Below are 26,934 nucleotides of genomic sequence, written 5' to 3' on the forward strand. Positions count from 1 at the left end.
TCCATATTATGGCAAGAACAGCTCAAATAAGCAAAGAGAAACGACAGTCCATCATTCCTTTAAGTCATGAAGGTCAGTCAATACGGAAATTGTGAAAGTTGAAAGTTTCTTCGAGTGCAGTTGCAGAAACCATCAAGCACTATGATGAAACTGGCACTCATGAGGACCACCACAGGAATGGAAGACCCAGGATTACCTCTGTTCATTAGAGTTACCAGCCTCAGAAATTGCAGCCCAAATAAATGCTTCACAGAGTAACAGACACATCTCAACATCAACTTTTCAGAGGAGACTGTGAATCAGGCCTTCGCAGTCAAATTGCTGAAAAGAAACCACTACTAAATGGACACCAATAAGAAGAAGAGACTTGCTTGGGCCAAGAAACACAGGCAATGGACATTAGACAGGTGGAAATGTGTCCTTTGGTCTGATGTCCAAATTGGAGAATTTTGGTTCCAACCGCCGCGTCTTTGTGAGATGCGGTGTGGGTGAACGGATGATCTCGGCATGTGTATTTCCCACCGTAAAGCATGGAGGAGCAGGTGTTATGGTGTGGGGGTGCTTTACTGGTGCTATAGGACTCTCAGACCATGACAAAAAAATATTCTCTGGTCTGATGAAGCAAAGATTGAACTCTTTGGCCTGAATGCCATGCGTCATGTCACGTCTGGAGGAAAGCTGCCACCATCCCTATGGTGAAGCATGGTGGTGGCAGCATAATGCTGTGGGGATGTTTTTCAGCGGCAGGGGAGACTAGTCAGGATCAAGGGAAAGATGAACGGAGCAAATGACATGATGAAAACCTGCTCCAGAGTGCTCAGTACCTAAGACTGGGTCAAAGGTCAAGTCAAGACAACACAGTCCGAGTGGCCCAGCCAGAGCCCAGACTTGAACCCAATCAAACATATCTGGAGAGACCTGAAAACAGCTGTGCAGCAACACTCCCCATCCAACCTGACAGAGCTTGAGAGGATCTGCAGAGAAGAATGGGATAAACTCCCCAAATACAGGTGTGCCAAGCTTGTAGCGTCATACCCAAGAAGACTCGAGACTGTAATCGCTGCCAAAGGTTCTTCAACAAAGTGGTGAGTAAAGGGTCTGAATACGTATGCAAATGTTATTTCAGTGTCTTTTTGTATTATATAAATGTGCAGACATTTCTAAAAACCTGTTTTTGCTTTGTCATTATGTGGTATTGTGCATAGATTGATGAGGGGAAAATAACGATTTAATCCATTTTAGAATAAGGCTGTAACGTAACGAAATGTGGAAAAAGTCCAGGGGTTTGAATACTTTCCAAATGCACTGCATCTGCACACAGCTGTAATGGGACACCTGAACATTCATACATTAAAATCAGTTGACTTTTGCTGGTAGTTCTGCAAGGGCCAATTCTGTAACTTGTCTGTACTATACTTTCTCTTCCCATCATTGGCGGACCAAGACAGTTTAATTATAACAGCAACAAGACAAAATCAGCAGACATGAGACCATCCAATATTTAATATGGAAAAATATGGTCATTTAGATATCACTCATTTCAGTTCGCTTACATTTCCGTCATCTTAATAAAACCACAGATCTGGTAATTGTTGACCACAATCAAAGTCCGATCCATTTCCCTAGATATAAACTATATTACATGAGACCTCTAGACTAAATGGACTCTGAGCATTGTGTCCTCATAAACAAACAGACTTCCACTGACTGATCAGATTACTGCCCACTTAAAGTGTCCAGTCTCCTTCCTAATCACTTAATGGTCATTTTCATTGAGGGAATCCGTAATGTTCTGAGATAATTTATACATTGGACAAAAAAACCTTTTTGGTAATATATGGGCACTTTTGATTATCTGTCTGATGGGAGGTAAGTTAACTGACATTGACCATGAAGCCAAATGACTCGGAAGGAACACAGCAAGGAACAATGGACGGGGTATTTCTCAACCAGTTGTCAAGGACAGTCTCCCTCTCTCTCCTGCTGTGGTGTGAGCCTGTGTGTAAGGGTATAGGGATACACCTCTACTTCCTGCGAAAGGCACGGGAGATTCTCCAAGCGTTGGGCTCTTCGTAACGGTTGTAGAGGGGCTCGAGGCGCTGCATCTTTTTCTGTTTGCTGAGACGCGTGGGATCGGCCACTTTGAAAAAGGCCGGCGAGAACTCTACCAGCCAGCGTGGGTCAATGGTGGTCACCTCCCGCATGTACTCCTTAGTAGTCAGCACCAACTCATGGTACACTAACCTGGCGATATGGGGATGAAAGGAGTGGGGGAAATTAGTGTACAGAAGAGCACGTTTTTAACCTTTCTTTCCATTGCCTGATCATATATATTTAAAAACTATCCGTCTATAAACTTATACAGTACTCTTTACTTTCCAAAAATGTTTGATCTATACAATGACTCTCCTACATAGAGGCAAGGATGTCAAAAACTTTTACGAGTAACAATTGACGAATGTCAATGTAAACTTGAGACTATGCCTATAACCCCCACGGGTATAGACTCACCACTCAGGCTGGCGGTTGAACAGGGAACTGGAGGGGTGGATGTACACCACCTGCTGGTCAATGAGGGTACGGTAGCCCTCCTGGGGATCCTTTTTGGCTGCGTTCCGGAAGAAACCACTGCAGATGGCCTTCTGTATGCGCACTGTGGCCTTTCCACAAGACACCATGTCCAGTTTATGCCTGATAAAACAGGTCAATATAAAAGGTGAATTATTGGCGTCCTATGTCTGACATATTGATACATTAAGGCCTGTAGATTTTCTATGAAGTAAACTGAACAAAAATATAAATGCTAAGTGTTGGTCCCATTTTTCATGAGCTGAAATAAAAGATCCTAGAAATGTTCCATACGCACAAATGGCTAATTTCTCTCATTTTGTGCACATATTTGTTTAGATCACTGTTAGAGAGCATTTATCCTTAGCCAAGATAATCCATCCACCTGACAGCTGTGATTAAACAGCATGATCATTACACATGCGCACAATAAAAAGGCCACTAAAATGTACAGTTTTGTCACAAAAACACAATGGCACAGATTTCTCAAGTTTTGAGGGAGTGCAGTACATCCAACTGGCCTCACAACCGCAGCCCACGTATAACCACGCCAGCCCAGGACCTCCACAGCAAACATCTTTACCTGCGGGATCATCTGAGACCAGCCACCCGGACAGCTGATGAAACTGAGGAGTATTTCTGTCTGTAATAAAAACACTTTTGTGGGGGAAAACTCATTCTGATTGGCTGAGCCTGGCACCCCAGTGGGTGGGCCTTCCCACGCCCACTCTTGGCTGCACCCCTGTACAATCCATAGATTAGGGCATAATGAATTGATTTAAATTGACTGATTTCCTTATATGACCTGTAAATGAGTAAAAATGTTGAATTTGTCGCATGTTGCATTTATATTTTTGTACGTAATACAATTATTATTTTCCTCATCAATCTACTACACACAATACCCCATAATGACAAAGCAAAAACAGCTTTTTATAATTTTTTGAAAAAATTTAAAAAATAAAAAAAGAGAAATACCTTTGTTGTTGTTTCTACAACTTGGAGTCCACCTGTGGTAAAATTCAATTGACTGGACATTTCGAAAGGCACACACTTGTCTATAGAAGGTCCCACGTTTGACAGTGCATGTCAGAGCAAAAACCAAGCCATGAGGTGAAAGGAATTGTCCGTAGAGCTCCGAGACAGGATTGTGTCGAGGAACAGATCTGGGGAAGCGTACCAAATCATTTCTGCAGCATTGAAGGTCCCCAAGAACAGTGGCCTCCATCATTCTTAAAAATCAAGTAGTTTGGAACCACGAAGAACCCGATGGTCACTCTGACAAAGCTCCAGAGTTCCTCTGTGGAGATGGCTGTCCTTCTGGAAGGTTCTCCCATCTCTGCAGCACTCCACCAATCAGGCCTTTATGATAGAGTGGATGGAAACCACCTCTCGGTAAAAAGGCACATGACAGCCTGCTTGGAGTTGGCCAACAAGTTCCTAAAGGACTCTCAGACCATGAGAAACAAGATTCTCTGGTCTGATGACTACCAAGCGTCACATCTGGAGGAAACCTGGCATCATCCCTACGGTGAAGCATGGTGGTGGCAGCATAATGCTGTGGGAATGTTTTCAGTGGCAGGGAAACTAATCCGGATCGAGGGAAAGATGAACGGAGTAAAGTACAGAGAGAGATCCTGGATGAAAACCTGCACCAGCGCACTCAGGACCTCAGACGGGGGTGAAGGTTCACCTTCCAACACGACAACGACAATGAAGAGACAATGAAAGACAATGAAAGAGTGGCTTTGAAGAGACAATGAAAGACAATGAAAGAGTGGCTTTGGGACAAGTTTTGGAATGTCATTGAGTGGCCCAGCAAGAGCCAAGACTTGAACCCGATCGAACATATCTGGAGAGACCTGAAAATATGTGTAAAGCGACGCTCCACATCCAACCTGACAGAGCTTGAGAGGATCTGCAGAGAACAATGGGAGAAACTCCCCAAATACAGGTGTGCCAAGCTTGTAGCGTCATACCCAAGAAGACTCAAGGCTGTAATTGCTGCCGAAGGTGCATCAACAAAGTACTGAGTAAAGGCTCTAAATACTTATGTAAATGTGATATTTCAGGTCTTTATTTTTAATAAATCTGCTAAACATTCTAAAAACCTGTTTTTACTTTGTCATTATGGGGTATTGTGTGTAGATTGACGAAACAAACAAACAAATGGAATACATTTCAGAAAAAGGCTTTAACATAACAAAAGGTGGAAAAGGTCAAGGGGTCTGAATACTTTCCGAATGCACTGTAGATAAGGTTAAATTTAGGCCCTAGAGATTGCTTCTTTGAGTCACAGGATTAATATGACTCACAAGTGAAGCTACCATTTGAGAACTTTGCCAGATATAGAATTAATTATATATGATTATGATGAGTGTCCTACCTGTCCATGATACCCAGCATCTGTTTGCGGATATCCTGGGCTCTGCGCAAGGAACGGGCCTGGATGAAGTTCTCGAAGCACCAGGGGTTGGAGAACTTGTTGTTCTTCCAAGAGTTATAGACAGCCAGCAGAGTAAGGTGGTCTCCCTCGGCCTGGTGGAACTTAGCCTTCTTCTGGTCAGCCATCTGCTGCTTGTCCTGGGGCACCAGAGAATAAAATTACTATAAGGACTGGCCACCAACTGATCAACATTAAATCACATTAGGCTACAACTGTCTCATTATGGTTGGAGATTTCAAGCAACATATGACAAGTCAGTCAACCATAATTCACCACCATCAACAAATGTGACAGCAGTTGATTCTGGTTGTAAACCCATAAACCACCCCCTGCCCAAGGGTATTCTAATCCTACAGAGGGTGCATGCGCACAATGGCCTCCCACTTTCTATTCTGGTTAGAGCCAGTTTGCGCTGTTCTGTAAAGGGAGTAGTACACAGCGTTGTACGAGATCTTCAGTTTCTTGGCAATTTCTCGCATGGAATAGCCTTCATTTCTCAGAACAAGAATAGAGTGACGAGTTTCAGAAGAAAGTTCTTTGTTTCTGGCCATTTTGAGTCTGTAATCGAACCCACAAATACTGATGCTCCAGATACTCAACTAGTCTAAAGAAGGCCAGTTTTATTGCTTCTTAATCAGAACAACAGTTTTCAGCTGTGCTAACATAATTGCAAAAGGGTTTTCTAATAATAAATTAGCCTTTTAATATAAACCTGGATTAGCTAACACAACGTGCCATTGGAACACAGGAGTGATGATTGCTGATAATGGGCTTCTGTAGATATTCCATAAATCAGCAATTTCCAGCTACAATAGTCATTTACAACATTAACAATGTCTACACTTTATTTCTGATCAATTTTCTGTTATTTTAATGGATATTTAAAAAAAAAAAAAAAACAAGGACATTCCTAAGTGACCCCAAACTTTAAGGGCGCTGTATTGCAGCGCCAGCTGTGCCACCAGAGACTCTGGGTTCGCGCCCAGGCTCTGTCGTAACCGGCTTCGACTGGGAGGGCCGTGGTGCGATGCACAATTGGCCTAGCGTCGTCCGGGTTAGGGAGGGCTTGGGATATCCTTGTCTCATCGCGCACCAGCGACTCCGGTGGCGGGCCGGGAGCAGTGCGCGCTAACAAAGGTTGCCAGGTGCACGGTGTTTCCTCCGACACATTGGTGCGGCTGGTTTCCGGGTTGGATGCGCACTGTGTTAAGAAGCAGTGCGGCTTGGTTGGGTTGTGTATCGGAGGACTCATGACTTTCAACCTTCGCCTCTCCCGAGCCCGTACGGGAGTTGTAACGATGAGACAAGATAGTAGCTACTAACAATTGGATACCCCGAAATTGGGGAGAAAAGGGGGTAAAATTCACAAAAAAAAAAAAAAGGAGGAAACAGGTACAAAAGTATCTATATCCACAGTAAAACAAGTCCTATATCAACAACCTGAAAGGCCACTCAGCAAGGAAGAAGCCACTGCTCCAAAACTGCCATAAAAAAGCCAGACTAGTTTGCAACTGGGGACAAAGATTGTACTTTTTGGAGAAATGTCCTCTGGTCTGATGAAACAAAAATAGAACTGTTTGGCCATAATGACCATGTTATGTTTGGAGGAAAAAGGGGGAGGCTTGCAAGCCGAAGAACACCATACCAGCCATGAAGCATGGGGGGTGGCAGCATCATGTTGTGGGGGTGCTTTGCTGCAGGAGGGATTGGTACACTTCACAAAACAGATGGCATCATGAGAAAGGAAAATTAATTATGTGGATATATTGAAGCAATATCTCAAGACATCAGTCAGGAAGTTAAAGCTTGGTCGAAAATGGGTCTTGTAAACGGACAATGACCTCAGGCATAGTTCCAACAAAGTCTAGGTATTGAAGTGGCCATCACAAAGCCCTGACCTCAATCCTATAGAAAATTGGTGGGCAGAACTGAAAAAGTGTGTTCGAGGCCTACAAACCTGACTCAGTTACATCAGCTCTGTCAGGAGGAATGGGCCAAAATTCACCCAACTTATTGTGGGAAGCTTGTGGAAGGCTACCCGAAACGTTTGACCCAAGTTAAACAATTTAAAGGCAATGCTATCAAATACTAATTGAGTGTATGTAAACTTCTGCCCCACTGGGAACGCGATGAAATAAATAAAAGAAGAAATAAATCACTATCTACTATTATTCTGACATTTCACATTCTTGTGATCCTAACTGGTTTTTGGTATTTGGTTAAGGTGTATGTAAACTTCTGACTTCAACTGTATATAGTACCTTTATCTCTGCATTGTTGGAAAAGGACCCCGTAAGCATTTCACCTGTTGTTTACGAAGCATGTGACAAATACACATTTATTTTATTTAACCTTTACTTAACTCGGCAAGTCAGTCAAGAACAAATTCTTATTTACAATGACGGCCTACCCCGGGCAAACCCGGACAACGCTGGGCCAATTGTGCGCCGCCCTATACAGCCTGGATTCTAACCAGGGACTGTAGTGACGCCTCTTGCAACGAGATACAGTGCCTTAGACAGCTGCGCCACTCAGGATTGACTTGAATAACATTTTACTTTGATGCTAGCTTGGCTTCTGCTAGCTAGCGGACTAGCATCGGTAGCTATTAGCTAATACGTGTGCTGTATAACAAAGCTGAGATGTGCACATTTGAAACCAATCTGAGACAGACATGTATCTAATTAAGTAATGTAACATTCAATATTTGCAGTCAAAATTACCAGCATGTGAGGCTGACTTACAGGTAATTTGTTAGCTGCCTAGCTTGAAAGCTAACATTGAAAATGATTTTGGCGTCAATGTTTAATTGCAAAACAGTATTTGCAGACACAGTAAAAAATGTATTCCAATTTGAATAGCCACCATCATTGTCGAGCTGCAGAAGCTTATTTATTTTATCCGTGCATGGTTTTTATGTAATATTTCAGTTAACACAGTGGCCTGGTTACACAGTATTTATGGACCGGTGATTTGCCGTACCTTGGGCCTGTAGAAGACGTTCTGCACAGACAGCATGGAGACGATGGTGAGCATCTCCTCACTGCAGCCCAGGTGGACGGACATGATCAGCATCTTACACAGCATGGGCTCCAGAGGGAACTCCGCCATCTGATACAAACATAGAGACAGAGGGAGATGAATGGGGAAGAGTGTATAACATTTAACCACATTCATTACAACAATATTGTGGTTGGGGTCAAGTCAATTTTAACTCAGACAATTCAATGACCATGAACTTCCACATTTTAATACATGTTTTTCAATTTTTCATATTAACTACTGCTTCAATTCAAATATAATTGCTTGCCTGATTTTCATCTTCAATACATTGAATACATTGAATTTACAATTGGCCAGGTCGCAATTGTAAATGAGAACTTGTTCTCAACTTGCCTACCTGGTTAAATAAAGGTGAAATAAAAAATAAATAAAAAAATAGATCGCTTGTTGTTCAATACTCCATCTTACCCTGCGTCCAAGGCGAGTGAGCAACCCCTCATCATCCAGAGCCCCCAGAGTGTAGAGCTGCTCCATGGCTGTGATCATGGTCTCCATGGGTGGAGCGTCCATGAAATCAAACGATAGCAGGTCATTGATGCCCATGGCCTGAAGGAAGTAAAGGGTTGGCATTGGAAGAACAGAGTATTGTATTGTCAATGCTACCAAATACTAATTGAGTGTATGTAAACTACTGACCCACTGGGAATGTGACAAAATAAATAATTATCTCTACTATTATTCTGACATTTCACGTTCTTAAAATAAAGTGGTAATCCTAACTGACCGAAGACAGGGAATTTTAACTAGGATTAAATGTCAGGAATTGTCAAAAACGGAGTTTAAATGTATCTTCCTTCAACTGTACATGCACACACACAACAGGTGGTTCTAATCCTGAATGCTGATTGGTTAAAACTGCATTCCACCTGATGTCCATTCCACAAATTACCACTGGCTAAATCTATGATGTTAAAATGCCTATTTACTCTGTTCCATCTGACTGCGCAATCCACTTTCTCACAAAAGCATCTAGACATTCTCACATTTATTTTAGACTAACATTTAGTTTTCAACAGCAGAGATTTGTATAAACCTTGGTTGTCTGACTCTCTGACATTTGTAACACTGTTTCAATATTCAAATTCGATCTCCAGCTGTCCCATAGAAATGAACGTGTCGGGACGGGACAGGAAGGAAGACGGCGTTTCTCGGCCAGAAGAAATGTCAAAAACAAAAAAAGGTAAAACGAAGTGCAGCTAATTTGCAGTCCAGCTTCGGTTTTAAGAGATTCTGTTAGTTGTGTTGTTGGCTAGCTCCTCTGAACAACAGTGTCTTGATGAGTGCGCACATTTTCTATGCCAGGCAAAATTGCACCTCATTAGCTCATTGTATCTAAATAAATGTCACTAGAAAACCGATTGAACAAATGCAAATGCAGCTACGTTGCGGTTATTCTGGCTGCACTTTAAAAAAGATATATATTTTAAATTTGACCCCTTTTTCTGCCCAATTTTGTGGTATCCAATTGTTTTAGTAGCTACTATCTTGTCTCATCGCTACAACTCCCGTATGGGCTCAGGAGAGACGAAGGTTGAGACGAAGGTTCTTAACACAGCGCGCACACAACCCGGAAGCCAGCCGCACCAATGTGTCGGAGGAAACACTGTGCACCTGGCAACCTTGGTTTAGATGAGACAAGGACATCCCTACCGGCCAAGCGTTCCCTAACCCGGACGACGCTAGGCCAATTGTGCGTCGCCCCACGGACCTCCCGGTCGCGGCCGGTTACGACAGAGCCTGGGCGCGAACCCTGATGGCACAGCGCCCTTAACCACTGCGCCACCCGGGAGGCTCTGGCTGCACTGTTTGACGAGACTAAGTTAGCCGTAGTTGGCTAGCTAGCAAGCAAGGGATAAGAACGTTGCCAGCCATTATGGCAATGGAACCTTTAGAACGAATGACTGTTCTGTATCTATGGATGCGACCCAAAAACACTCTAGCAACCGAACCGATAGAATGAACGACTGGCCGGCTTAGGTAGCAACCCTAGATGTGTGTCGGGATTATATCTTGTGGAAGGATGAAATAGTATAAATACATTTACCCAACTAATGTTTTAAAATGAAAATGTCAATCGTTACTTGAATATGTTGGTAACCAGTTGTATAAAAGTGATAATGCCCTCGAAGCCGGTGGACAAAGTCGAGGGCCTAACACCCGTGCCAATATATCCTCCAAACACCGGATTCGAGGGCATTATCACTTATACACACATCTAAATAAATAAAATATATCACATACAGTGCGCATTCGGAAAGTATTCAGACCCCTGGACTTTTCCCACATTGTTACGTGAGAGCCTTGTTCTAAAAATTGATTAAATAAAACATGTTCCTCATCAATCTCCACACAATACCCCATAATGAAAAAGTGAAGAGATTTTTTTGACATGTATTATTAATTTAAAAAAATAACTTATTTACATAAGTATTCAGACCCTTTGCTATGAGACTCGTGCAACCTGTTTCCATTGATCATCCTTGCGATGTTTCTACAACTTGATTGGAGTCCACCTGTGGTAAATTCAATTGATTCTACATGATTTGGAAAGGCACACACCTGTCTATATAAGGTCCCACAGTTGACAGTGCATGTCAGAGCAAAAACCAGGCCCTGAGGTTAAAGGAATTGTCTGTAGAGCACTGAGACAGGATTGTGTCGAGGCACCGATCTGGGGAAGGGTACCAAAACATTTCTGCAGCATTGAAGATTCCCAAGAACACAGTGGCCTCCATCAATCTTAAATGGAAGGAGTTTGGAACCACCAAGACCTTCCTAGAGCTGGCTGCCCGGCCAAACTGAGCAATCGGGGGAGAAGGGTCTTGGTCAGGGAGGTGACGAAGAACCCGATGGTCACTCTGATAGCGCTCCGATGTACCTTTGTTGAAATGGGAGAACCTTCCAGAAGGACAACCATCTCTGCAGCTCTCCACCAATCAGGCCTTTACACTTGGCAATAGGCACCTAAACTCTCTGACCATGACAAACAAGATTCTCTGGTCTGATGAAACCAAGATTGAACTCTTTGACCTGAATGCCAAACGTCATGTCCAAGCATTCCATGTGAAGCTAGTTTAGAGAATGCCAAAAGTTTGCAAAGCTATCATCAAGGCAAAGGATGGCTACTTTGAAGAATGTCAAATATATAATATATTTTGATTTGTTTAACACTTTTTTGGTTACTACATGATTCCATGTGTGATCTTTCATAGTTTTGATGTCTTCACTATTATTCTACAATGTAGAAAATAGTAAAAAATAAAGAAAAACCCTGGAATGAGAAGTTTTGAAACTTTTGAATGGTACTGTGTGTATATATAGAATAAGGCTGTAACGTAACAAAATGTGGAAAAAGGGAAGGGGAAAGTCTGAATACTTTCTGAATGCACTGTACATGTTAACATTCAATATGTTTTCCATCTAGTCCTCCAAACAGTAGAGAGTGGGCTTGGAGCATAATACAAGAAAATATATATAAAAATATTTTAAGAAAAAGGGTGTTGCATTGTTAATGAGGGCCCATGGTTACAGAAACGTTGTAGGCCAGTCAGTGTCTGGCTGTATGTGTTACGTACCTTGAGAGACAGCATGGTACTGGCCAGGTTTGTTCTCTGGATTTCAGGCACATTGCTGGTGAGCATCTCGTCTCTGTAGGCTCTCTCTGTAAATAGCCGGTAGCATTTCCCAGGGCCCGTTCTTCCAGCCCTACCAGAACGCTGCTTGGCTTGGGCCTGAGAAATATAGAGAAAGCAATTCAGTTAGATTGGATGTCAATGCTCTGGACTACACAAAGAACACAGAGTGTGAAAAACACAGCAGCGTTGCAATTCTTGACAGAAAACGGTGCGCCCGGCACCTACTACCATACCCCGTTCAAAAGCACTTAATTCTTTTGTCTTGCCCACTCACCCTCTGAATGGCAAACACACGATCCAGGTCTCAAATTGTCCCAAGGCTTGAAAATACTTCTTTAACCTGTCTCCCCCCGTTTATCTACACTGATTGAAGTGGATTTTAAAAAATAAATCAATAAGGGATCACAGCTTTTCACATGGATTCACCTGATCAGTCTGTGTCATGGAAAGAGCAGGTGTTCAACGTTTTCAGTGTTCCTTCTCCATGTATGATAATGATATCGGTCTTATTCAACCTACCTGTGATATGGGGGTCACCACTAATTGGTCGACGCCAGTCTTGGAATTGTAGACATTCTGCTTCACAAAGCCTGGGTCCACCACATAGTAAATCCCATCAATAGTCAGAGACGTCTCAGCAATGTTAGTGGCAATGATTACCTGCAGAATCAAATGACACTAAATGATTAGGCTTAGTCCTACCGCCGATATCGGGCATGTGTGGCGGCAGGAGATTGTGTGTGTGTTTTTGGGACCGTTCTGGTTTGTGTTTGGGTGGGCACGACTGATACCTTTCTGCTGCCGGGGGGAGCAGGGTCAAAGATACGGGTCTGCATCTCACTTGGCAGCGCAGAGTAGACAGGTAGAATGATGAGTTCGGGCACTTCAGGTCCCAGAGACTTCATCCGTTCATACAAGATCTCACAAGCGGTGTCAATCTCCTCCTGACCCGTCAGAAACACCAGGACATCACCTGCAAACAAGGAGCGAGAGAGGACAATGAGTCACTGATCGCCGAATCCTTAACTACGGATGTCAATCAAGGAGTTCAGTCCTTGCGGATGCATGCATTGTAACCGTGTTTGAACCGTACCTGGAGGCTCGGTCAGGTGGATCTGCATGACGGTGATGAGACTGGCGTCCAGGTAGTCCGTCTCAGGCTCTTTGCAGTAGAGCACCTCCACTGGGAAAGTGCGTCCTGGGATGGTAAAGATGGGCGCCTCGAAGAAGTACTGGGAGAACTTGACGGCATCTAGTGTCGCTGAGGACACAATCAGCTTCATGTCTGGGCGTTTTTTCACTGTCTGAAATTGACAGAGAGAATTCAAAGGAATTAACACACAGTCAAGGAAATATTTAGACTGTTCTGTTATGAACAAGACCCTGGTATACCTTCTTGAGCAGACCAAAGAGCACATCAGTATGGATGGTCCTCTCGTGGGCCTCGTCCAACATGATGATTGTGTACTGACCCATGTCCGGATCTATCAGACATTCCCTCTGCAGCATACCATGTGTCATGTACTTGATCACCGTCTCAGGGCTGGTGCAGTCCTCAAAACGGATGGTGTAGCCCACCTGGTGTGGAAAATAATTGAGAGGTCCCTCAAAAAAGGAAGTCATTGTCTATAAGCAAATTATAAGGAATACCAAGCTAAAACTGCTCACTCACCTCCTGGCCCAGACAGCAACCGTACTCTTCAGAGACTCTCTTGGCCACAGACATGGCTGCCACACGACGGGGCTGAGTGCAGCCGATCTTCCCCCGAGCGGAGTAGCCCGCCTCGGCCAGGTACTGGGTGATCTGGGTAGTTTTCCCAGAGCCAGTCTCTCCAACCACAATCAGGATCTGATTATCGTGGACAGCCTAATAATGGAAGAGAGAGGTGACCAAAGTCAGATAAAATGGATCATTGAAACTGTTGAAGTCACAATGAAGTTGGGTAACATTAGAAATAAAGCAATGTTGACAACAACTTTATTTCTCCCTATAGGGAAATTACTATTACAAACCTGTATGAGCTGCTCTTTGAGCTTGAAGATGGGCAGGCTCTCTCTCTGCTCCAGGATGGAAAGCACGGTCTTCTTGCCATAAGAGGCCTGGTTGCCTCCAAAGGCATGTTTCTTCCACTCCGGGACGCCGTCTGGCATCATGCCGATTCCTCTCATGTTGGCTGCAATCTGCCTTCCATCAACTGTGTAAGAGGGAAGCGTCTTTAATTGAGATGAACTGGTGTGATATTTAACCTCCACCCCTTCAGATGACTGGTGATCTAGACCCAGTCTAGGACCCTGGGAGGAACCTTTACACCCACAAAGCCTCCCCTATAACCCTGGGCCATGGAGGACAAGGCACACTACAGCAGGCCACTCTATCCGGCCTGTTTGGATGCTAAAGGAAACCAGATAACTATTGATGTAGTGCTGTTCTTGTCTATTAATGGTCGGTATTATGTCAAGTTTCATGTGAACCCCAGGAAGAGTAGCCGAGGAGGAACACTGGACAGGACTGTGTTTTACTATGTGGTAGTGACCTTGTGGAGGGCAGAAAGGAAAGCATTCTGTATGTCTGGCATCCCTAATGCACTGTTTTTGTGTGGTCCGGGTCCTTACAGTCAGGGAGGGGGTCTACCCAGTGCTTGTTGAGGCCAATAGGTATGCAGTCCATCTCAGCCATTCGCTGAGCCTGCTTCACCTCCCTCCTCTCCTTAGCCAAAGCACTCTGCATCATGGCTGCCTGGGACAGCGAGCCGTCTGGATTCTGACAGAGGCAAACCGAGAGAACGGCATTTGTTCACACTACACGGGACAGGAGAAAACAGTTAGGCCTAAAAAAAGATAGGGTGAAAGTAGCGTGGTGCAGAGGAATATAAAACATACCTTAACAATCTTGACAGGGCTCATGTCCATACTCTGTTTAGTGTGTCCTCTCAGGAACGGAGGCTCCTCCTCCACCAGCTCAATCTCCAGGTCCTGATCTGAATGAAATAAAATTTGCACTTAGGACACTGCAGTCAATTCATGCTTTCTAGGGGTGTGCATCTTCCCTTTCAAAGACGGTTGGACACACATCTAGATACACGAGCTCCAATGCGATACAGAAACGATACGTTTTAGTTTGAAGCGATTCAGTTTGATTAGGACGAAATTGATGCGATACGATTTTATTAGAACATTTATTGTATGAAGACATTAATTTTCCATTCGAAAATTAAAATCAGCTTCTGATGGAGCTCAGGAGCTGGGCGACTCTGAGCTAGAGCTTCTCTGAGCGGACTTCTCCGTGTGAGTGTGTATGGAACAGCCTGGATGTGGACATGGTTGCCAGTTTCTACTATCTGGTCATAAAAAAAAGCTACAAAAATTTTCATATTTGTTGTTGATGAAATATTTTCCATTTCATGTCAATTCTTCTCTCCGTCCCCTAAATGGTAGGCAAATATCGTCATGAATCAATGTAATGTTCTTTCCAGCATAATGTCACTGCAGGTTAGTATAATTAGCAGTCAATCACCCGCATTCTTATGCCACAAAAGGTCACAGCAGATAAAATTCACTTTTATTGTCTAAGTTGTAGCAATTTGACCAATTAAACCATTCTATCCATACAATGGAGACTTGACTAGTGAATTTCTGTGAGTTAGTCCTGATTGTGTCCGTTGCCCTATAAGCTTAACAATATAGCCAAAGTTGTGCTTTCTAGTATGAGCAAATAGCTTACTGGGCAGTGGACGGGGAGATGAGGAAATGTGACACACATGGCGTAACATTACCCGTTTCGAGTAATACAAACTTTTGCTACGGTGAGCGACTAATGAGTAGAGGTTGTTTCATTGGTCGCTGATTCTATTCATCCATAGGAACAAAAAAATAAATAATCTGCCACTTTAAATATAATATATCAATTTATGTATATGCCATTTCGCAGACGCTTTTATCCAAAGCGACTTACAGTCATGTGTGCATACATTCTACGTATGGGTGGTCCCGGGAATCGAACCCACTACACTGGCGTTACAAGCGCCATGCTCTACCAACTGAGCTACAGAACCACCTATTTAAATGTTCTTTTAAGCATAATATCACTGCAGGTATAATTCTCAGTCAATCACCTGCATTCTAAAGCCACATAGACCATTGACAAGGTTAAAAAGGGGATACTGTTGAAATCCCCTTTTATCGCCTAAATTGTAGCAATTTTACTAAATGAACCCATTCTACCAACACAATGGAGACTTGATTTCACAGTTGATGAAAACTTAGGTGTGTGTGCGTTTTATGGGTTATTTGTGGAAGCCTGTATGAGAATGTAGCATGACTGACTGCATACAGAATGGAATGTTCCCTGACTCAAGAGAGAACACCCAGTCTTAAAATGGAACAGGTAGTAATGAGGACAGGAGTATGTGTGTTCAAAAGGACAAGCGGCACGTCTAACCATAACTTTCAAGTGAAACCGCAACACGGTTCTTATACCAAAAAGCTGAAATGTGTTGTTCTTGAAGTCGAACATCTCAAGTAAATGTTTCACGGAGTGAGCTTCTCTTTTCCTCCAACAATGCAGTTGGGCAAAATGTTTGCTGTCCTTTTTTACAAAATGAGCTGCGGAACTTTGCCTATTCATGTAAAGATGACCATATACAACGACGGTTTAAAGTGGTAATCAGAATTTGAAACAGTAACAAAGCGTTCTCCCCATCCGTTTCAGTAAAAAGCTGGAGAAATGTAACCACTCAAATTCACGCACAGAGCATTGGATGCAAGGACTGACCATCCATGATATCAAAACTATAGTTTCAATCTTGTTTTGAGGCTATATTGTGTTTGTTTACGCTTACTTTGTTTTCAAGCTTATATTATGGGTTCTGATGGAGGTACTAAGCTCATGAGCCATTTATTTATTAAGTTATATTCTTCAAGAATCCATTTCATAAATCATCCTAAAATGGATGAAGCATCTGCAGACTGCACCTTTAAGGCAACACTACCAAAAGCTATTTCTTCTGGTGAACCTGAGCAATCAAATCAAAACGACGTAAACCCCAAATCAGCAGGTAGATCAGAGATAGGCCTACCTTTTGTTGGACAGCGTGCACAAAGTTGTTATAGAGCTACTGATAGGTATTGAGGTTGCTCGGCATGCAATGACTTGTAGATCGACGACTGGCATACGCAGTTACAGTCACAAGTGAAAGTCTACTTCCTTTGCAAACTATTCACATTTTTGCGGTCTTAAAATTCAAATCTAAAAAAGGGATGATAATTCGCTTTTCCCCCCCGAATAATCTACACATTTTCAAAGTGAAAGAGAAGCTAAGAACCTAAAAAAGTTTAATGTCTGGATTTCGTATGTTTTCGTACCCCAGAGTTAGCCACTGCCTTTCAACAATGGAGTACCCCAAGGCTCGATCCTAGGCCCCACTCTCTTCTCAATTTATATCAACATAGCTCAGGCAGTAGGAAGCGCTCTCGTCCATTTATATGCAGATGATACAGTCTTATACTCAGCTGGACCCTCCCCGGATTTTGTGTTAAATGCTCCACAACAAATATTTCTTAGTGTCCAACAAGCTTTCTCTGCCCTAAACCTTGTTCGGAACACCTCCAAAACAAAGTTAATGTGGTTTGGAAAAGAAGAATGCCACTCTACCCACAGGTGTGATTACTACCTCTGAGGGTTTAGGGCTTGGGAGTATGGCTAGATGGTACACTGTCCTTCTCTCAGCACATATCGAAGCTGCAGGATAAAGATAAATCTAGATTTGGTATAATCACTCCTCTTTCACCCCAAGCTGCCAAACTAACCCCGATTCATATGACCATCCTAACCATGCTAGATTACGGAGATGTAATTTATAGATCAGCAGGTAAGGGTGCTCTCGAGCGGCTGGATCTTCTTTACCATTTGGCCATGAGATTTGCCACCAATGCTCCTTATAGGACACGTCACTGCACTCTATACTCCACTGTAAACTGGTCATTTCTGAATACCCATCGCAAGACCCACTGGTTGATTCTTATTTATAAAACCCTCTAACGCCTCACCCCCCCCCCCTATCTGAAATACCTACTGCAGCCCTCATCCTCCACATCAAATCAAACTTTATTTGTCACAACGCTCGAACACAACATGTGTAGACCTTATTGTGAAATCCTTACTTACAAGTAGGGTTGCAAAGGGTCAGAAAAGTTCCGGTAATTTTCCCCGGAAATTTTCCATGGGACGTTTTTGCTAGTTTTTGCTACCATGTGGGTTTTAGCTTGCTTGAGCCTGCTAACTGAGTGTTAAATTCACCTGTTCCATACATGTTTCATTTTAAAACATTTATCTTACAAAGGAGTTGTTTAATCTAACTGCTTAACTATTTATTGGTACAAGGAATAGTATTTGTTGTTTTTTTACTCATTTGTTTTCTCATCCTTACAGGAAAATTCGACGGTCATTATCTGATGTGTGGAGACATTTCACTGCAGCTAATGTAGAAGGTAAAGCTGTGTACATTTGCAAATACTGTGCCAAATCATGTGAAGAATGCAACAAAGATGCAGAATAATCTGGCCAAGTGCATAAAGTTCCCTCGGCGCTCACAACAAGCAACCTCTGACAAAAGTCCCTCTACTTGAAAATGATGAATCAGACACCTTATCGATAGCAACACCTCATGGTCCTCCTGGAATCAGAAGTTGTTTTTGACTCAATGGAGGAACCTAGTCAGAGAGATGCTGAAGAATGTCTTGCTCGAGCTGTGTATGCAACTGGTTCACCTCTGATGCTCACAGGCAATGAGTATTGGCAGAGACTTCTGAATGCTCTTCCCCCAGAATACACCCCTCCAACCAGACATGCTTTATCTACTAATTTGCTGGATGCAGAGTTCAACAGAATTCAAGTGAAGGTCAAGCAAATCATAGAGAAAGCAGACTGCATTGCAATCATCTCTGATGGGTGGTCAAATGTTAGTGGGTAAGGAATAATTAACTACAACATCTCCACCTCTCAACCAGTATTCTACAAGAGCACAGACGCATGGGACAACAGACACACCGGTCTCTACATTGCAGATGAGCTGAAGGCAGTCATCAATGACCTTGGACCACAGAAAGTATTTCCACTGGTGACAGACAATGCTGCAAACATGAAGGCTGCTTGGTCTAAAGAGTCCTACCCTCACATCACACCAATTGGCTGTGCTGCTCATGCATTGAATCTTCTCATCAAGGACATCATGGCACTGAAAACAATGGATACAATCTACAAGAGAGACAAGGAAATGGTAAGGTATGTGAAGGGTCATCAAGATATAGCAGCAATCTACCTCACCAAGCAAAGTGAGAAGAATAAGAGCACCACATTGAAGCTAACCAGCAACAACCGTTGGGGTGGTGATGTCATCATGTTTGACAGTCTCCTGGAGGGGAAGGACTCTCTACAAGAAATGGCCATATCACAGTCTTCCGATATGGACAGCCCCATCAAGAGGATCCTCCAGGATGATGTATTTTGGGAGAGAGTGGTAAGCAGCCTGAAACTCCTGAAACCTACAGCAGTAGCCATTGTACGGATTGTATGCTGGCAAGAGCATCCTGTCTGGTGCAGAGATCAACAAGGCCTATGGTGTCATCACTACCATGTCTCACCACCTTAACCTGGATGAGGGCAAGGTTATTGGCAGTCTGGCGAAGTACACTTCAAAGCAAGGGCTTTGGGATGGAGACTCAATATGGCAGTCGTGCCAACATATCTCATCAGCCACCTGGTGGAAGGGACTTTGTGGATCTGAGGCACTTTCCCCTGTTGCCTCCATCATCCTCCAAATCCCACTAACATCAACCACCTCAGAGCACAACTGGTCCTTGTTTGGCACGCAACATGCTGACCAATACAAGGGTTGAAAAATTGGTAGCCATCCGGGCAAATTTGAGGCTTTTTGAACCTGACAACGAGCCATCCTCAACAAGGTTGGAAAGTGACAGTGAAGATGAGGCCTCAGAGTCTGACGTTCAAGAGGTGGAGAAGACATGGAAGCCTGAGAGGAAGACAACCAAAGCTTTAGTTTCTAGACTATCATTTTACAGATGTATGTTGAAAACATTTTTGGGAGATACGATGGATCATTGGGGATCATTCAATATTCCCTTTTGTTGTTCAGTGAAATCCTCCCATGTGAAGAGTCACCTCGTTTTAATTAAAGTTAAATTCTTAACTAAATTGTTATTTTATATTCTATTGGAATGATTTAATCATTTGCAATTATGTCTACTTATGATAAGGTAAAAGGTTTATGTTTCTGTCTCCATATGATATGGTAAATATAACCAATATAAAAAACATCTACATTAATTTGCATATATTTCCGTTAATTCTCACATAACGTTTCCACCTCTGAATATTACCCAACATGTGCAATCCTGCTTACAAGCCCTTAACTATTTCTTGAACTGGGTTGCTCCTCTTTTCAGTTTGCTGCAGCTAGCGACTGGAACGAGCTGCAAAAAAACACTCAAACCTGGACAGTTATCTCTTCATTCAAAGACTCAATCATGGACACTCTTACTGACAGTTGTGGCTGCTTCGTGTGATGTATTGTTGTCTCTATCTTCTTGCCTTTGTGCTGTTGTCTGTGCCCAATAATGTTTGTACCATGTTTTGTGCTGCTACCAAGTTGTGCTGCTACCAAGTTGTGTTGCCACCAAGTTGTTTTTATGTGGTGTTGCTACCATGTTGTTGTTACGTGGTGTTGCTACCATGTTGTTGTTATGTGGTGTTGCTACCATGCTGTGTTTTCATGTGTTGCTGTCTTAGGTCTCTCTTTATGAAGTGTTGTCTCTCTTGTCCTGATGTGTTTTTTTCCAATATATTTTTAAAAAGAATCTCGGCCCCCGTCCCCGCAGGAGGCCTTTTGCCTTTTGGTAGGCCATCAATGTAAATAATAATTTGTTCTTAACTGACTTGCCTGGTTAAATAAAGGTTAAATAAAATAAATAACTTAGTTGCGGGAGAGAAAGGAAACCGCTCAGGAATTTCAGCATGAAGCCAATTGAAAAGTTACAGAATTTAATGGCTGTGATAGAAGAAAACTTAGGATGGATCAACAACATTGTAGTTACGCCCCAATACTAACCAAATTGACAGAATGAAAAGAAGGAAGCCTGTACATAATAAAACATATTCCAAAACATCCTGTTTGCAACAAGGCACTAAAGTAATACTGCAAAAAATGTGGCAATGCGATTAACTTTTTGTCCTGATTACAAAATGTTATGTTTGGGGCAAATCCAATTCAACACATTACTGAGTACCACTCTCCATATTTTCAAGCCTAGTGGTGGCTGCATCATGTTACGGGTATGCTTGTGATCGTTAAGGACTGAGGAGTTATTTTCAAGATAAAAAAGGTAACGGAATGGAGCACAGACAAAATCCTAAAATTATGTCTGGTTCAGTCTGCTTTCCGCCAGACACTGGGAGATGAATTCACCTTTCAGCAGAACAATAATCTAAAACACAAGGTCAACTCAACACTGCACTTGCTTCTAAGAAGACAGTGAATGTTCCTGAGTGGCCGGGTTACAGTTTTTTACTTAAATTTGCTTGAAGATATATGGTAAGACTTGAAAATGGTTGTCTAGAATTGATCAACATCCAATTTGAAAGCACTTGAAGAATTTAGAAAATTGTAAAAATATATATATATATGATTTTTTTTATTGTTTATTTTTAAAAATCGGCAAATGTCACACAATCCAGGTGTGGAAAGCTCTTAGACTTACCCAGACAGACTCAGAGCTGTAAAAAAGTTATCAATTTTAGATAAAAGTATACTAAATATATTCACGTGACCAATAAATTATTAAAACACACTGTTTTACAATGAAGGTCTACAGTACAAAATGTGGTGAATAGTTGACTCAAAGAGAGAAAAATAAAATAGTTGAACAATTTTGAACAAATTAATTTCTTTAAAAAATCGAGAAGCAAGGAGAGCTAGCTATATATTTTGGGGGTTTTTCTTTTTGACTTTCACTTACTTAGCTAGTTTAGCCTACCCAAACAGAGAGGGATGCCATGTTAGCTTTGGCTATCCAAGGTAAGCTTTTGGTTTTATTAATTTATTTTGATCCTGGAATTCCCCAGGCCCTGCTGGTGACAAGCATACCTATAACATAATGCTGCCTTTACAATACTTCAAAAATAGAGAGGGTTTCATTCTGTGTTATATTGGATTTCACCCAAATCTTTAATTTTGGCAAACATTTTAATTTATTTGCGGTGTTGTCTTGCAATATTAATAGCACTGAGCGACTAGTGGTTTTTGAGGTCAGTGCGATTATAAAAACAACCACGGTTTTCGATTTTGGTTTCGATTATTTGGGTTGAATGCTTGTAACACAGAACGAAACAAATAATAAAAGTCCCATAATGGTAGTGACTGCCCGTTACTGCTGATCACTTATTAACCATCATTTATTCACATTACTTTAAAAAATATATTTAAATTGTTATGTTTGTTACATTTGTTTCATTTGATGACTTAATAATTTAATTCCAAGTCCTCTCATTTCTACGGAGCTACTGCCTATCCTGTCTGACAAAATCACTATTTTGAAGTAATTCAAAGTAAATAAGGCATACTTTTATGACTGCTGAATATCAACAGCTGCTCTCTATATCCCCTCACGACCGCGCCTTCTTTTTTCTTCCGTAGCAGGCATAAAAGAAACAGACAGGACAGGTAGATGAGCAATGGATTATGGTCGTAGTTAATTACCATGTTTTATGCGCTAAACTATGTAGAATATTGGCCTGTTGGGAAACTACAACATCACACAGTTCAGGCTGGATCTGATTTATCTCTAGAGAAACCAAAGACAGTACAGCATGAAGACAGGCTGAATCGGCTTCTCCGATAGAGCACACATGTAGGCGATGTCATGGCGACGTTGGCTAGCTAAGCTCATGCATAGAAACATGACATCTGGTCACGCCTAACTGAGCATGTGCAGGCCGTCAAATCAAAGGCACTCCTTTGATATAAAGTTGTTTTTTGACAGTATTGAAAACGTGTCAGTTTGTCACTACCACGAGGTTGGAGTACTAACATGTTCAACTACTTAAGATATAGAGCTTCGATGCCATACAACTCTCCTTCCGTGGCCTCCAACTGCTCTTAAATACAAGTAAAACTAAATGCATGCTCTTCAACCAATCGCTGCCTGCACCTGCCCGCCCATCCAGCATAACTTCTCTGGGTGGTTCTGACTTTTAATATGTGGACAACTAGAAACACCTCGGTGTCTGGTTAGAATGTAAACTCTCCTTCCAGACTCACATAAAACGTCTCCAATCCAAAATGAAATCTAGAATTGGCTTCCTATTTCGCAACAAAGCCTCCTTCACTCACTGCCAAACATACCCTCGTAAAACTGACCATCTTACCGATCCTCGACTTTGGCGATGTCATTTACAAAAGAGCCTCCAACACCATACTCAACAAATTGGATGCAGTCTATCACAGTGCCATCCGTTTTGTCACCAAAGCCCCATATACTACCCACCACTGTGACCTGTACACTCTCGTTGGCTGGCCCTCGCTTCATACTCGTCGCCAAACCCATTGGCTCCAGGTCATCTACAAGACCCTGCTAGGTAAAGTCCCGCCTTATCTCTGCTCGCTGGTCACCATAGCACGCACTCCAGCAGGTATATCTCATACTCACTCATATTGTCACCCCCAAAGCCAATTCCTCCTTTGGCTGCCTCTCCTTCCAGTTCTCTGCTGCCAATGACTGGAACAAACTACAAAAATCTCTGAAACTGTAAACACATCTCCCTCACTAGCTTTAAGCACCAGCTGTCAGAGCAGCTCAGAGATCACTGCACCTGTACATAGCCCATCTATAAAATAGCCCAAACAACTACCTCTTCCCCTACTGTATTTATTTATTTTGCTCCTTTGCACCCCAGTATTTCTACTTTGCACACTCATCTACTGTTAAATCTATCATTCTAGTGTTTTAATTGCTATATTGTATTTACTAGGCCACCATGGCCTTTTTTGCCTGTACCTTATCTCACCTCATTTGCTCACATTGTATATAGACTTATTTTTCTACTGTATGTTTGTTTTACTGCATGTGTAACTCTGTGTTGTTGTATGTGTCGAACTGCTTTGCTTTATCTTGGCCAGGTCGCAATTGTAAATGAGACTTGTTCTCAACTTGCCTACCTGGTTAAATAAAGGTTAAATAAAAATAAATAAACATTTGGATTGTTTTTGACTGAAGCATCTTAAACAATTGAACCGGATTCCGATCTGTATCGATGAATCATTACACCCCTAATGCTTTCAGTAGATCACTGTTCCCGACCCCCCCAAAAAAACATGCTAAAATGTTACCTTCTTCATCATCAATTTTTGGGAGGATACCCGTTTCCTCGTCAAAGTCGGGGAACTCCTCTTTAGAAAGAACATTAGCAGCAATCATCTGAGGACAGGACAAATACCATGTATAGATCAACATCACACTACTAAAATGAGCAAAGATGTCTTGAAGAACCCTACATATGTACACATACCTGGTTGATCTCCCACTTCTCAAGGTCAGATATCTTGGTCAGTCTCTTGCGTTCCAGTGTGTCATCCTCCAACTCAGGGGCGTGGCCCAGGTTGAGGTTGGTTGGGCGGTCGGGGTTCCTCATGATTTTCTCCTCCCCACCATCAGGGCCTTGGTTCCTCCTCCTGTTCGGGTTCAGGTCCTCCCCTGTTTCCTGGTCTACATCCTGGCAACCAAGAGTAGAGTATAAGTTTCAGTTATAATTTAATTTAGCTTCATGTCCTTCATCATGCTTACCAAAGGGCAGTAGGCTTTGAATTCATTCCTGCTCTGTGTTGCTGTCTTACCTTCATGCTGAGACTGGTCTTGGAGCCAGTAAAGGACAGCACCTTGATCTTGACTCGTTGACCTTTCTGGACCACATCAGCCACATTGGCAACACGTCCCTCTTTGCGTAGCTCAGAGATGTGGACCAACCCCTCCCAGCGTTTCCTACAATGAAAAACCAAAAAGGTTTTCAACATCGGGTTTTCAAAACATTGGATCACCGTAAGATACAGAACGTGTTGGATGCATGCTTTCGATATTTTCCTATTCTCTTTACTAACCTCAGTCCCTCCAGTTGCACGAAGCAGCCAAACTGCAGGATGCTGGTGACTTTGCCGTTGAATATGTCCCCTACAGCAGGCTCTTCTGGTGGGGGCCGGTCCATGTGTTTGTCCTTACAGCGGTCAGAACCAACCTCAATGGCTCGATCCCTGGAGGGGCTCGGACTGCGATCACTCCAGCGGGAAACACGTTTTCGACCACGTTTGAAGTCTCTGTCCCTCTCACGGTCGCAAGATGGAGAGCGTGAGCGTCTCTTCCTGTCTCTGTCTTGGCTCCGACTTCTGCTTCGCTGCCTTTTGTTGTCCAACCTAAAACAAGAGCCATAAAATAAATTTAAAAAACACCTATTTTTCATCCAATTCAGGGTTTTGCTATTCATAGTGCACCAGTAAAACTGCAAACCCTGAATTATCAAAATGTCTTTACCTGCTCGTTAAGTTTGTTCCACTAACACTGGGCATGAACATCTCCAATTCTTTCATGGCAGCATCTGCTACCCTCACATCATCGTCTTCTAGCGGAATCTGTGGGTGTTGTTAGAGAGCATTGGTCTACTGACAACCATATGCTGTGTGTGGGGAGTGGGACGTAATAGCAGCGCCTTGTTTAACCGTACTTGTTTAGCCACTATGTATGTACTAATTTTTGAGAGACTTACGGGAGCTGGATTGTCTGGCCTGCACAATCCAGGAAACATCTCCTTCAGTTTGTCCTTCTCACTCTTCTGTTTGACCACAGGCTCAGAGGCTACCGCCATAAAATTAAAGAGATTCAGTATGACATTTTGAAATAATCAGACACAGTATATCAAATTGTATAGCAGCATTGTATAAATCGTACTTGAATGTAAGACATCAGCTGCATTCGACACTAACCAGAGTTATACACAGCATATGATCAACTAACCTTTGCTCGTAGATGCTTTTGACGGCCGCATAGTTTGAATAAGTCTGAGCAAATTGCTGATGAGAGAATCCTATGAAAGAGTGAAAGTGGATTCAAAACCAGAAAGAAAGAGTATTGAATGGCCCGGGCTAATTTGAAACATATCATACAGCTAGCTACATCACACTATAACACTTACTGTGAAGTCTGCTCCATTTTTCAGCAGAAGTGATTTGAAGCCATCAAATGTTGGTTGCTTTTCAGCAAGGCAGATGACAAACTCAGCTAAAAGAGACAGCAAGAATAATACACTTCAGAAGAGAAAAAAAATGGTAGGCTACTGTATTCGCTTAGGGTAACTATGCCACTATCATAAATAACTGATCAGCAGCAAATTATTTTTTTTATTGTTTTGCCAAGAATGCTCACATGAAACATGAACTCGCTAGCTTTTATAGAACTCAGGGAAATGTCACATGCTTAAACATGTTACGGGGTTCAGACCACCCACCACACTTTCAAGGCAAAGTAAACATCTCCTTTACAATAGATAACGTTATGACTAAATAAAAATACGTTTTACAATCGGAATTCGGGAGTAAAATTAACGTTAGCTAGCTAAAACCGAAGGTAGCTAAGATAGCTAGCTTAGCAGCAAGCTAGTAAGATTATTCCAAATGTGGGGTGACAGAAGTAGTGTGTGACGATTCAACTTGCCAAGATCTTTCTCGCATATACCAAGATGGTTGTCAAGTTCTGTACACACTTTGGACACCAAAGACAGGTATTCAAGCCGCTTAAGCTCCTCAACTCCAAAGTCTGCCATTGTGTCCAGTGTTTGTTTTGTTTTCAGAAAACGCAGGCATTGGTAACACGCACGTTACGAACTTTGAACTTAGACCACACTTCCGGGTAATTATTTTATTGGTCACCAGGTGGGGGTAAACTCATTGCCAATATGACAACCTAAACTCCAAGTTCATTTTTTTAACCATTATTTAACTAGGCAAGTCAGTTTAAGAACAAATTCTTGTTTACATTGACCACCTAACCCGGACGACGCTGGGCCAATTGTGCACCGCCCTATGGGACTGCAAATCATGGCTTGTGATACAGCCTGGAGTCGAACCAGGGTCTGTAGTGACACCTCTGGCACTGAGCAGTGCCTTAGAC

The 26,934-nt window shown here is 42.5% G+C and overlaps 1 protein-coding gene across 2 annotated transcripts; it reads right to left on the reverse strand.

The window, feature by feature from the left end:
- Positions 1-1,485: 1,485 nt before the first annotated feature.
- LOC118357641 (ATP-dependent RNA helicase DHX8) lies at positions 1,486-26,757 on the reverse strand. 2 transcript variants are annotated; one of them, XM_052478396.1, is made up of 23 exons: positions 26,479-26,757; positions 25,961-26,046; positions 25,783-25,852; positions 25,535-25,623; positions 25,303-25,400; positions 24,876-25,184; positions 24,615-24,759; positions 24,290-24,493; positions 24,111-24,198; positions 14,593-14,690; positions 14,326-14,473; positions 13,726-13,907; positions 13,385-13,579; positions 13,105-13,290; positions 12,806-13,016; positions 12,504-12,685; positions 12,232-12,372; positions 11,653-11,808; positions 8,486-8,623; positions 7,997-8,125; positions 4,955-5,151; positions 2,512-2,691; positions 1,486-2,244 (listed from the first exon to the last, which is right to left on the reverse strand). In XM_052478396.1, the coding sequence occupies exons 1-23, from the start codon at positions 26,585-26,587 to the stop codon at positions 2,025-2,027; spliced, it is 3,561 nt and encodes a 1,186-aa protein (XP_052334356.1). In that variant the 5' UTR covers positions 26,588-26,757; the 3' UTR covers positions 1,486-2,024. The 2 variants fall into 2 exon arrangements, with proteins under 2 accessions (XP_052334356.1, XP_052334357.1); XM_052478397.1 differs by lacking the exons at positions 24,111-24,198; positions 24,290-24,493; positions 24,615-24,759; ... (4 more) ...; positions 25,961-26,046; positions 26,479-26,757 and having other exon boundaries at positions 14,326-14,511.
- Positions 26,758-26,934: the final 177 nt, after the last annotated feature.

The sequence above is a fragment of the Oncorhynchus keta genome, chromosome 24 (genome assembly GCF_023373465.1).
Source record: "Oncorhynchus keta strain PuntledgeMale-10-30-2019 chromosome 24, Oket_V2, whole genome shotgun sequence".
In the NCBI taxonomy this organism is placed as follows: Eukaryota; Metazoa; Chordata; class Actinopteri; order Salmoniformes; family Salmonidae; genus Oncorhynchus; species Oncorhynchus keta.